Source organism: Carya illinoinensis, chromosome 5 (assembly GCF_018687715.1).
Source record: "Carya illinoinensis cultivar Pawnee chromosome 5, C.illinoinensisPawnee_v1, whole genome shotgun sequence".
In the NCBI taxonomy this organism is placed as follows: Eukaryota; Viridiplantae; Streptophyta; class Magnoliopsida; order Fagales; family Juglandaceae; genus Carya; species Carya illinoinensis.
Genome location: NC_056756.1, coordinates 49,128,864 through 49,139,559, shown reverse-complemented (window position 1 = coordinate 49,139,559; position 10,696 = coordinate 49,128,864). Strand labels below are relative to the sequence as shown.

Below are 10,696 nucleotides of genomic sequence, written 5' to 3'. Positions count from 1 at the left end.
ACCACTCAAATCCTCAAACAAAAATATTAGGAACCCTCATGAAGGCTAAATTGGGGTATAGAGCTTCTTACACCTAGAGGAGTATCATAAGTGGCTTACAACTACTGAATGAAGGTCTAATTTGGAGGATTGGTAATGGTAAACAAGTTAGTATTTGGGGGGACAAGTGGATACGTAACCCTCTTACCTATAGAATTTAGTTTATTAGGGATGAGTATGAAGAACATGTTATGGTGGTTGATCTCGTTGACCTTGACTTCAGAAGGTGGAAGGATACTTTACTGACCAACCTGTTCTCACCTCAAGAAGTTAAGCTTATCAAGTTTATCCCTATCAGCCTTGATGGGAGAGAAGATCAGCTGGTTTGGCGATGTACAAGCAATGGTATATTCTTAGAGAGGAGTGCCTACCATCTCCATAGAGAAATTTTGTCTAGATCTGAAAGAGGTCCTTCTCATGACAGATTGCAAACTGAGGTTTGGAAGACTATTTGGAAACTTCATGCTCCTAATGTTGTGAGGATGTTTTTGTAGAGAGCCTGTATTAAAGCACTCCCTACTATGTAGAACTTGGTTAAGAAGAAAGTTTTAAAGGATAACAACTGCCCTATTTGTCAGCTTGACATAGAAACTTTAGGAAATGTATTATGGGGCTATGAAGCTGCTAAAGATGTATGAGGCCAAGGGTGTAGGAAGATTCAAAAGATGAGCCTCAAATTCTCTTCTTTCCAAGGTATTTGGGGCTTTCTAGTTAACAACTTGCGTAGGATGAACTTATGGAGGTGGCCTTGATTGCTCGACTACTATGGTCTAGAAGGAATGATTTTATTCATGGTAAAGGATTCATGCATCCCAACCTACTCCTCAGTTTAGCTAGAAGGGAACTAGAACTTTATAGCAATTTATAGATTACTCAACCTCCAAGCTTAAACAAGGTCAATGACACTCCTAACTCTACTTCTTGGTTGAGACCTCCTGAAGGGGCCTAGATGTTGAATTGGAATGCAGCTATTATGTAGCAGAGGGATTGGTTGGTGTTGGTGCAGTTCTGAGAGACTGTACTAGTCAGGTCATTGGTACCCTTCAAGCTAGAAGAAACCTGAGAGCAAATCATTTTAATGGTGAAGCCTATACTATGATGCTTGGTGTTCTTTTCTGCAAGAAAGTGGGTGTTACAAAGTTCATCATTAAGGGTGATACTTTGCAGGTGGTAAACCTTTCGAAAGAATCAAAATTTGATTGGAGTTATTTAGGCTTATTGATTGAGGATGCAAGGTAGGTGCTGGATTCTTTTGCAAATCCGTCTGTTGTCCATACTAAGCAAGAGGCAAATAAAGGCTGCTCACATATTAGAAAAAATGCTCTTCATCTCATTTTCAAAAAAATAAATAAAGAGTAATGTTACGTACAGTCGTAAAATGTGCAAACACAGCGCAATTGCTTCGAAAAATAGTGAGATCTACGATTAAAAAATTAGTTTTTTTTTTCATGTAGGTCTTATATTAATTCACTTTTTTCAAAGAGACTACACAATACTTACACAACCACTACTGCAAATATCATTTCTCATAAATAAATAATAACAACAAAATTTTAGATTGTCAAATTACATGTATAAATATTTGTAAACCAAAATTATACATACCGATGAGTGCACGAATGTATCATACTTGTATCTCGCTCCAGTGTAATTAAACTAATCATATGCTATTCAATTATCTGTAAATTAAATTAAGTAAAGAATGCTTAGTGATTCACTTTTAAGTAATAAGAGTTTTGGTTTTAATGCCATTCTTCTCTTTCAATCTAAATTCTGAATCTTCAATGTATACAATTTTTAGGAAGTATTCGATTGAAGGAATTTTTATTTTTAATTATTTGAAATGATTTCTAAGAATATTTGTTGAAAATTCTTTATCAATTCTATTTCCTCTTTATTTTTTATTTTTTTTCTCTTATTAAATATATAATATATAAACGATGATCAGAAGAAATCAATTCATTTTAAAAAATTAAAAAAATTAAAAATAATGTATGATGGGAAGCCTTTTATTATCCCGACCGAGAAACAAGGTCAACCAACTCGTGCAAAGGGCTAACACGTGTCCTGCAGCTGCATGAATCGCCCGACTCGGACCAACTAACTCGCAGAACGAACATTCGAGACTTCACACAACTGGACAGAACTTTCTCGATTGGGCAAATAAACGACCTCGTTTCACCTCCTCAAATCTGCCCCTTCACATTTGTCATTACCGCTTAAAGCTTCTATTTTTTCAAAAATGGCTAAGTCGAGAGGGCCGTAGAAGAATCCAGAACGACCCCTCCCCCACCCTCACCCTCCAGCTTTGGGGCCTCTAAAAGTCTCTCGCATTCTTTATATAAGAGCATTTCCATCGTCATCTCTCGCTAATCTAATTCCCAAGCAATCTCTGATACTCTCTCTTTAGCATCTTTCTGTAGCTTCTCTTCGATTTCCTTTACTTCTTCCTCTCGAAGCATTTGGTGTGAATGGCGGACGTGCAGATGGCTGATGCCGAGACTTTCGCTTTTCAGGCTGAGATCAACCAGCTATTGAGCTTGATCATCAACACCTTTTACAGCAACAAGGAGATTTTCCTTCGCGAGCTTATCAGCAATTCCTCTGATGTATTTCTCTCTCTTCCTCTTTCCCTCCCTCTATTTTGGCTTGTTAGTTTCGTCAGTGTTAATTACGCCGAGTTTTTTCTTTTAATTATTATCGGCCTTTTTAAATTGAGACTTGATTCTTCGGGTTTTTTTGGTTCTAGGCTTTGGATAAGATCCGGTTCGAGAGTCTCACGGACAAGAGCAAGCTAGATGCTCAACCGGAGCTCTTCATTAGGATCGTTCCTGACAAGGTCAATAAGACCCTCTCTATCATTGACAGCGGCATCGGTATGACCAAAGCAGGTAATCAGAGATGCTCCCACTATTTCGTTTTCGTCGATAAGCTCTGAATAACCATCAAGCCTTTTAAACATTCCCGCTTGGACTTTGCTCTACGTGTTTTGCTGTTCGGTGGTTTATCTGACCTTAATCCGTGACTTATTTTGGTAATAGATTTGGTTAACAATTTGGGGACAATTGCGAGGTCGGGGACCAAGGAATTCATGGAGGCGTTGCAGGCCGGAGCGGATGTGAGCATGATTGGTCAATTCGGTGTGGGTTTCTACTCGGCTTATCTTGTTGCGGAGAAGGTCATTGTAACCACGAAGCACAACGATGATGAGCAATACATTTGGGAATCCCAAGCCGGTGGTTCGTTCACTGTGACAAGGGACGTTAACGGAGAGCAACTGGGCAGGGGCACTAAGATCACCCTCTTCCTTAAGGAGGACCAGGTAAAACACCATTTTCGTTTTGTTCCAGCATTGCCTCGTATGGTTCTGGGCGCTATTTGAAACGAGTTGCTTATATTGGTTATTGTTTTTGAGCAGTTGGAATATTTGGAGGAGAGGAGGATTAAGGACCTTGTGAAGAAGCATTCTGAGTTCATCAGTTACCCCATTTACCTCTGGACCGAGAAGACGACTGAGAAGGAGATCAGTGACGATGAAGACGAAGAAACCAAGAAGGAAGAGGAAGGAGATGTGGAGGATGTGGATGAAGAAAAGGAGACCAAATCGAAGAAGAAGAAGATTAAGGAAGTTTCCCACGAATGGCAACTCATCAACAAGCAGAAACCCATCTGGTTGCGCAAGCCGGAAGAGATCACCAAAGATGAATACGCTTCCTTCTACAAGAGTTTGACCAATGACTGGGAAGAACACCTCGCTGTCAAGCACTTTTCTGTCGAGGGTCAGCTTGAGTTCAAGGCCATTCTGTTTGTTCCGAAGAGGGCTCCATTCGATCTGTTCGACACACGCAAGAAGATGAACAACATCAAACTCTATGTTCGGAGGGTGTTTATTATGGACAATTGCGAGGAGCTGATCCCCGAGTACCTTGGATTCGTCAAGGGTGTGGTGGATTCCGACGATCTGCCATTGAACATCTCGCGTGAGATGTTACAGCAGAACAAGATTTTGAAGGTGATCAGGAAGAACCTTGTCAAGAAGTGCATTGAGATGTTCAATGAGATTGCCGAAAACAAGGACGACTACAACAAGTTTTATGAAGCTTTCTCTAAGAACTTGAAACTCGGAATTCATGAAGACAGTCAGAATAGGGCCAAATTGGCTGATTTGCTCCGGTACCACTCCACGAAAAGCGGTGACGAGCTGACCAGTTTGAAGGACTACGTGACTCGAATGAAGGAGGGTCAGAAGGAGATTTACTACATCACTGGTGAGAGCAAGAAGGCCGTGGAGAACTCTCCATTCTTGGAGAGGCTTAAGAAGAAGGGCTACGAGGTGCTCTTTATGGTTGATGCAATTGATGAGTATGCCGTTGGGCAGTTGAAGGAGTACGATGGTAAGAAACTGGTTTCTGCTACGAAGGAGGGTTTGAAGCTCGAGGATGAGAGCGAGGAGGAGAAGCAGAAAAAGGAGGAGAAGAAGAAGTCGTTCGAGAACCTTTGCAAGACGATGAAGGATATATTGGGAGACAAAGTGGAGAAGGTCGTTGTATCTGACAGAATTGTGGACTCTCCATGCTGCTTGGTGACAGGGGAATACGGTTGGACCGCGAACATGGAGAGGATCATGAAGGCACAGGCGCTGAGGGATAGCAGCATGAGCTCCTACATGTCGAGCAAAAAGACGATGGAAATTAACCCTGACAACGGTATTATGGAGGAGCTGAGGAAGAGGGCAGAGGCTGACAAGAACGATAAATCGGTCAAGGACCTTGTGTTGCTGCTCTATGAGACAGCCCTCTTGACTTCTGGATTTAGCCTTGATGATCCAAACACGTTTGGTTCTAGGATTCACAGGATGTTGAAGCTTGGTCTTAGCATTGACGAGGAAGAGACTGGAGGAGAGGATGCAGACATGCCTGCTTTGGAGGAGGATGCCGCGGAGGAGAGCAAGATGGAAGAAGTGGACTAGGGTTCTGGGTTTTGGGGGTTCTTGGTAGGTATTTTGGTACCCCCATGTTAGAAGCGTGTGCCTGACTGTTAAAATGGAGTGTTATTTTTTTTTTTTTTTACAGTTTCTGTGCATCGAGGTCTGTTAAAAGGGGAGGGTCGTGATCTGTCTTGTAAAAGCGTCCACACGCTACTGTGTGGGCGTTGGTTATGTTTTTTCTTTTGGGTCTGAAAAAAAAAGTGTTCTTCTTAACTCTATTCCTGAAGTAATACATAATCGGATTTTCCTTAAAAATAAAATGTTTGATGAGATGAGAATTCCTTTGCTAATGTACCCTCGCAAACAATAGCAACAAGAACCAAAGAGAATTCTAGTAAAACAACAAAAAACCAGAGAATTAACAATTAAAAAGCAAGCTTCAAAGATGCGGTCCGTCTAGCTTAACATTTTGTTCTCGGCACTGAGCAGTTGACCCACGACCGAGAAAAGATGAAAATATGAGGCCCATGCATAAGACGCACGCAGGTTCATACTTTCAGATGTCCATAGAATCATCCATTGCCCAGTAATAAAATATAACACTGATTAATAATGCACAAGAGAGCACGTTCCGAATGACTGGTATACACTGTATATTGCACCTTTCAGAAAATTAATTAAAAGTCAAAACTTGACAAGAAGACTTTCGACACTGTACAGTATTAAAGGGTACTTTAAAGAAACCAACTACTACTATACATATTCCCGCACTACAGTACGTACTCCTTTTGATTTTTATCATGTCGGATATTACAAGTGAAGTTAAAATAAGAACAGTTACATCAGCCAAATGATTCGGCCTATGATCTGGGCCATATACGCAAACCCTAGTCACAAACCAGTGCGCCCTTTCCCCCTCGTACTACTGAAGCTATATTCTTTGAGAAAATATATGAAGAGAAAACACAGGGCACAAGGTAAGAACAAAAACTCTTACTACTGAAGCTATGCAACATTCGAACTGGTTGTTGTACAATGCTTTAACTCCTGCATCTTAATTAGCTGCGTCTGTGCCAATCTCGTAGGATGACAGCAACCTTCTCTGCATTAAAGCAAACATACAACAAGCAAAACATTGGTTTTTTTTTTTCCAGAAATAAATGAACTTTTCTTTGTAACACTTGCCTATGCCTATATTCTTTTATTAATACAATTTGATTTACTTATCAAAAAAATAAATAAATGAATAAGCATAATATTGGTCCAAGTATTCATATTTGAACTATATATTTTGTTCAAATATTCAACAACCACAAAATGAACACCTCAATGCCGAGAAAAGAAAGTATCATAAAACAAAGAGCTCAAACTGGGCCTTACGTGATCCTCAAAATCAGGGCTTGTCAGATTGATGGACAGGTTTCTCATTAACAGAAGTACCTGAAGACGAGACAAAAATATAACTAAATTACAACATGAGTCATCTTCAAAGCATAAGTTGTTCTTTACCATTGGAGCAGTTAGCAATGTTAAAAGCAAGCCCAGTCACACTAAAAGCACAAAGCACCAAGTGGATGGTGCTTCTTGATCTCAAAGGTGCCGTTTATGTGGTTTAAGCGCAACAAGCATGCACTTTCTTTGGAAGTGCCAGGCTATTTTTCGTTACGAAAAAGTATGGTATTCAATTACAGTAAGTGTTGACCAGCATGATGGAATACAATTTCTACGGCATAGAAAAATAAATTTTGTAAATTGCAAGATATTAGCATCTACAATTTTTCTTATAGTATCTACTATTAGTGGAAAATTCATTATTATTTGTAAAGATTAAGCAGCATCTTTACTATCAAACAATACACATCATATAACCAAGTAATGTACACCATATTAAATAATTTGATCAACATAATTTAGGTTTACGCACCGTTTCCACATCTATAGGGTCCATCTTTTTTAGCTTCTGCAGATGACCAGTAGCATTCGGATCAAAGACACTGCCAATGAAGTTGTATACTTGAGCAAAGTCAGGCAGAACTGCATCACACAAAAGGGTTTTTGAGTATGTATACATTATGAATCACCTATTTATCAAAAAAAATGTATACATTATGAATCACCAATAGCATGTGATAAAACCATCATTTTTTTTTTTTTTTTTTTCCTAGTGATGGAGGCACACACGTACAATAATCCCACATAAATATGTACATATGAAGAGAACGTGATCAGTGGTGGTGAGTGATGTTCAACCAGATAAAAGAAGTTGCATGGGTGATCGCATCAGAAGATTTCTACACTATTTCCAATAATCCAGTATCAAACTGAGTGATTGCTATTCTTCAGCTTAATTCTAAATGATAGGAGCTGCAAACTAGATATTAAAAAATTTGTGGTAAGCGAGAGATCATACTATCACTAATATCGATAAGTCATAAAGCTTACATTCACATAGCCCTATCAGTGGTTGGTGCCCCAGTGGACACCAACATCACGTTGGCAACCTGAGAAAACAGCAGTGTTCACATTTTGGAAATTTAGAACATCAAGCATTCACGATCAGTTTTTTTTTAATGTAATAGACAGCACCCTTGATCTTGAACCCATGACCACACACCCTCCATCAGGTTTTCATGTAGAGGAGTCGTCATTTCAGTTAGAGGTCATTCGCTCATAAACATGATGGAATGGAAATTTCATGCATCGATCAACAGATACTATAGTCCAGATAAACCTCCATACATCTGCCATGAATCTATTTATGATCAAGATGAAGGAAATAAAAACTACTGTTAAAACATTTGGTACAAAATTTCCAGAAAGAATAATACAACATTGAAATTAAAGCGCTCACCTCTCAATGGATGGTTTGGATCTCCTTTATCAGTCTTTTCGGTAAATGGCCGTGCCCTTGGAGTGCTTTCAGTGCTACTGCAACAGTTATTTGCCACTGTTGGCCCTGGAAAGCAAACATATTGGAGAACACATGCCACTTAGATGTCAATTTTGCAAAAGATTCAAGTAACATTTACACATCCACTGTCTAGAGATCAGCTTATGTTAGCGAAATCCAAATGTGTAAGAACCAAACCTTTTGTTCCATGCGACATATTAATGGTCTGCACACTGTTGTCTCTCCAGGAAGACACAGCAGCACCAGGAACAGGACTCTTGAGCATTGTCGAGGAATCAGGCCTAAAGTCATAGCGAGATTCAAGCAAAGCAGATGAAGTTTGAAATGACCCTGACACTTGTAAGAGCACTGGAGCTGCCAAATAAGATATGAGCCTGGGGTTGCACTAGGGTGGTTAAAAAAACTAATCATACGGGAAATGAATTATGCTGACCATTTTTAGAAGCCTTCTGGGGATATGGATGAGCAGCTTTCCTTTTTGGCCGGGGTGGAGGCAAATGTTCACTTGTCCCATTCTTTTGAACTTTCATAAAGTACTTCTGTGCATGGCTACGTATCTGCAAAAGGTCCTTCTTAGTATTGGTACTGTTAACAAATGAACTAAAGTAAATGAAATTACAAGAACTGAATGAGTCATGTGACAAAGACATTGATTGCCTTTAATGCATTTGGCAATGTAAATGAGTTCCTGAAGAAGGTCACACTAAATAACATTCAAAAAGCAAAAATGGTATGTACAAGTAGAGTTGTATGATCATATAACATATACAGAAAGCCTATGAAAATATGGACTTTAGGAAAGGGAAATGGCAATGCCAAGTACAGAGACTTGGGAAGGAGAACAGACATGAGAGCTTCACCTTAAAAACTCTTCCTCAACATTAGATGCTATTATAGAATAAACAGAAGTACAAAAGAGATACTCAGAAAGAGACATGAGTTGAACAGTCAATAACTTCCTCAACAGCTGTCGAGGCTGAAAAAAATTGATAATCACCAGAAAAAGAACAGAAATGAAAGAGGAAAATAACTGGATTACCATGTCAACGAAAGAGTCAAGATCTAGATGCAATGAAAAATTAGAAAACAAAATGGGAGTTCTGCGTTTAAGATTACCTGTATAACAGTCTTAGAACCAACAAATGCTTCAATCTTTTTCCAGTCACGGTCAAAGCTGATACAATAAAGAAATATAAAATAATATCACGGAATAATGTGTTGGCTTTCAAGCAATTAAGCCAAGTTTTAAGCAAAGCGAGCTTCTTCTTTTTTACCGATAAAAAATAAAAAGGTTCCTCTAATTTGACTCAATAAGAGCCCAAAGAACTCTTGAAGCATTATCAAATTGTAATGTGTATCTTTCACAAATGTCATATAAAACCTATTTACTACCATGAGATAATGGAATCATCAAAGAACTTAAACCAAGTAAGCCAATGAAATGTTCTTCGTTCAAATTCGTCAATTCTTACCTTCTGCGCACATGAACTACAACTAATTCCGAATTTAATAATTCACTGAGAGCTCATTTGCTCGCACAGAATAGATTGATTTTAGCAGTAAAGAAAAAGAAAAATGAAACTTATAACCATAAATTTCTTCTAATTTGAAATACATGCACCGATCAAGAGGAAAAGAAATACATGCATACACATGTCATAAGAAAGACACACAAATATACACTGTCTTTTCTCTCCTCCACATCATCTCAACAAATATACAAACAATCAAATTCAAATCATTTTCTTTGTGTTCACTTCCTCAGCAATCAAACACGTACAACCTAATAAATTCTCTTCCATGAAGCCCATCTATTAACCCACGAATTCCATTAACACTTGGAAATTCCGACGTCCTTTCCTTCCACACATTTTCTCAGGAACCAAACAAAGCTAAACCTCCCTTCCAAGCATACCCAGCCCAAAATACCCAATTCATTAAGTAACAACTCCAAAATCACAATCGCATTTCTATTCCAAAAGTCCATCAGCATATAAATACAAATACATACCCACGACCACCAATATATACACAAACCCTAATTTAAACTTCCAACTCGAAAAGAAAAGAAGAGGGTGTGTTAGTTACAGTTGGAGAGCTTCGAGGAACTTGTCGTGCTCGGGCTCGGTCCAGCTCTCTCTGGACTTGGTAATTGTGTAGGGTTTTCGGATCTTCTTATTCGGGTCCTCCGATGAAGCGGAGGTAGATGATCCCGTCGTAGCAGTAGTAGTGGTGGCGGCGGTGGTGGTGAAGGGTCCGAGTCCGGGAAGAGCCACTCCGTTTGGGTCCAAGTAGAAGCCCTCAGCCGGGTTTGGGTTTTTGGATACCATAACAAAACTGTTGGGGGGCAGGGGAATTTTGGGATCGACGAAAATGAGTTTTTCGTTAACACACGTTTGCCTGTAAGAGTATTATATGAACGGGATCTGGGGTTGCCATCCAGTACATTAACCCTCTCGGTAGTGGAGGTGGATGACCTATCATAGTAATTAGTATAGCATGGTTTCCAGCAGTTTATATTATTATTATTGGAAAAATATTTTAGTAAATTTTATTAAAATAAATGTTTAAATTAATATGAGTTGATGTGTTACATTATAAAGTTATTATAAAATAAATATAATTTATGACATGAAATTACTTCATTTGATAAATTTACTTTTATGAAATGAATTTTTTTTATTTTATAAACGTGATATTTTTTATATTATTATTGTTAATTTAAGTTTTACCGTGAACCACAAAGCAGCAGATACTGTCTCATTTGAACGAAGGTATACAGTAGGAGGACGAAGGGAATCCATTGGGGCATGTATGGT

At 38.8% G+C, this 10,696-nt stretch overlaps 2 protein-coding genes across 5 annotated transcripts; one reads left to right on the top strand and one right to left on the bottom strand.

Annotated features, from left to right (window-relative positions):
- The first annotated feature begins 2,292 nt into the window (after positions 1-2,292).
- LOC122309023 (heat shock protein 83) lies at positions 2,293-5,281 on the top strand. Its single transcript, XM_043122362.1, has 4 exons — positions 2,293-2,648; positions 2,789-2,930; positions 3,081-3,361; positions 3,458-5,281. Exons 1-4 carry the CDS (start codon positions 2,511-2,513, stop codon positions 5,006-5,008), a joined length of 2,112 nt encoding a protein of 703 aa, XP_042978296.1. The 5' UTR covers positions 2,293-2,510; the 3' UTR covers positions 5,009-5,281.
- A 314-nt stretch (positions 5,282-5,595) lies between these two features.
- LOC122309024 (protein REVEILLE 6) lies at positions 5,596-10,285 on the bottom strand. Of its 4 annotated transcripts, none has more exons than XM_043122364.1 (8): positions 9,966-10,284; positions 8,994-9,051; positions 8,311-8,434; positions 8,055-8,225; positions 7,818-7,922; positions 6,891-7,000; positions 6,347-6,406; positions 5,596-6,068 (listed from the first exon to the last, which is right to left on the bottom strand). In XM_043122364.1, exons 1-8 carry the CDS (start codon positions 10,205-10,207, stop codon positions 6,021-6,023), a joined length of 918 nt encoding a protein of 305 aa, XP_042978298.1. In that variant the 5' UTR covers positions 10,208-10,284; the 3' UTR covers positions 5,596-6,020. The 4 variants fall into 4 exon arrangements, with proteins under 4 accessions (XP_042978298.1, XP_042978297.1, XP_042978299.1 ...); XM_043122363.1 differs by having other exon boundaries at positions 8,055-8,231; positions 9,966-10,282; XM_043122365.1 differs by lacking the exons at positions 5,596-6,068; positions 6,347-6,406 and adding an exon at positions 7,409-7,467 and having other exon boundaries at positions 6,923-7,000; positions 8,055-8,231; positions 9,966-10,285.
- Positions 10,286-10,696: the final 411 nt, after the last annotated feature.

What these genes read in the sequence shown, in the direction of transcription:
- LOC122309024 (XM_043122363.1), bottom strand. Translation starts at nt 10,207, where the DNA reads ATGGTATCCAAAAACCCAAACCCGGCTGAGGGCTTCTACTTGGACCCA. An exon ending in GTTCTAAGACTGTTATACAG is followed by an intron (nt 8,435 to 8,993) that starts GTAATCTTAAAC and finishes GACCTTTTGCAG; the next exon opens with ATACGTAGCCATGCACAGAA. An exon ending in ACCCTATAGATGTGGAAACG is followed by an intron (nt 6,407 to 6,890) that starts GTGCGTAAACCT and finishes TCTCGTCTTCAG; the next exon opens with GTACTTCTGTTAATGAGAAA.
- LOC122309023 (XM_043122362.1), top strand. Translation starts at nt 2,511, where the DNA reads ATGGCGGACGTGCAGATGGCTGATGCCGAGACTTTCGCTTTTCAGGCT. An exon ending in TTATCAGCAATTCCTCTGAT is followed by an intron (nt 2,649 to 2,788) that starts GTATTTCTCTCT and finishes TTTTGGTTCTAG; the next exon opens with GCTTTGGATAAGATCCGGTT. An exon ending in TCTTCCTTAAGGAGGACCAG is followed by an intron (nt 3,362 to 3,457) that starts GTAAAACACCAT and finishes GTTTTTGAGCAG; the next exon opens with TTGGAATATTTGGAGGAGAG.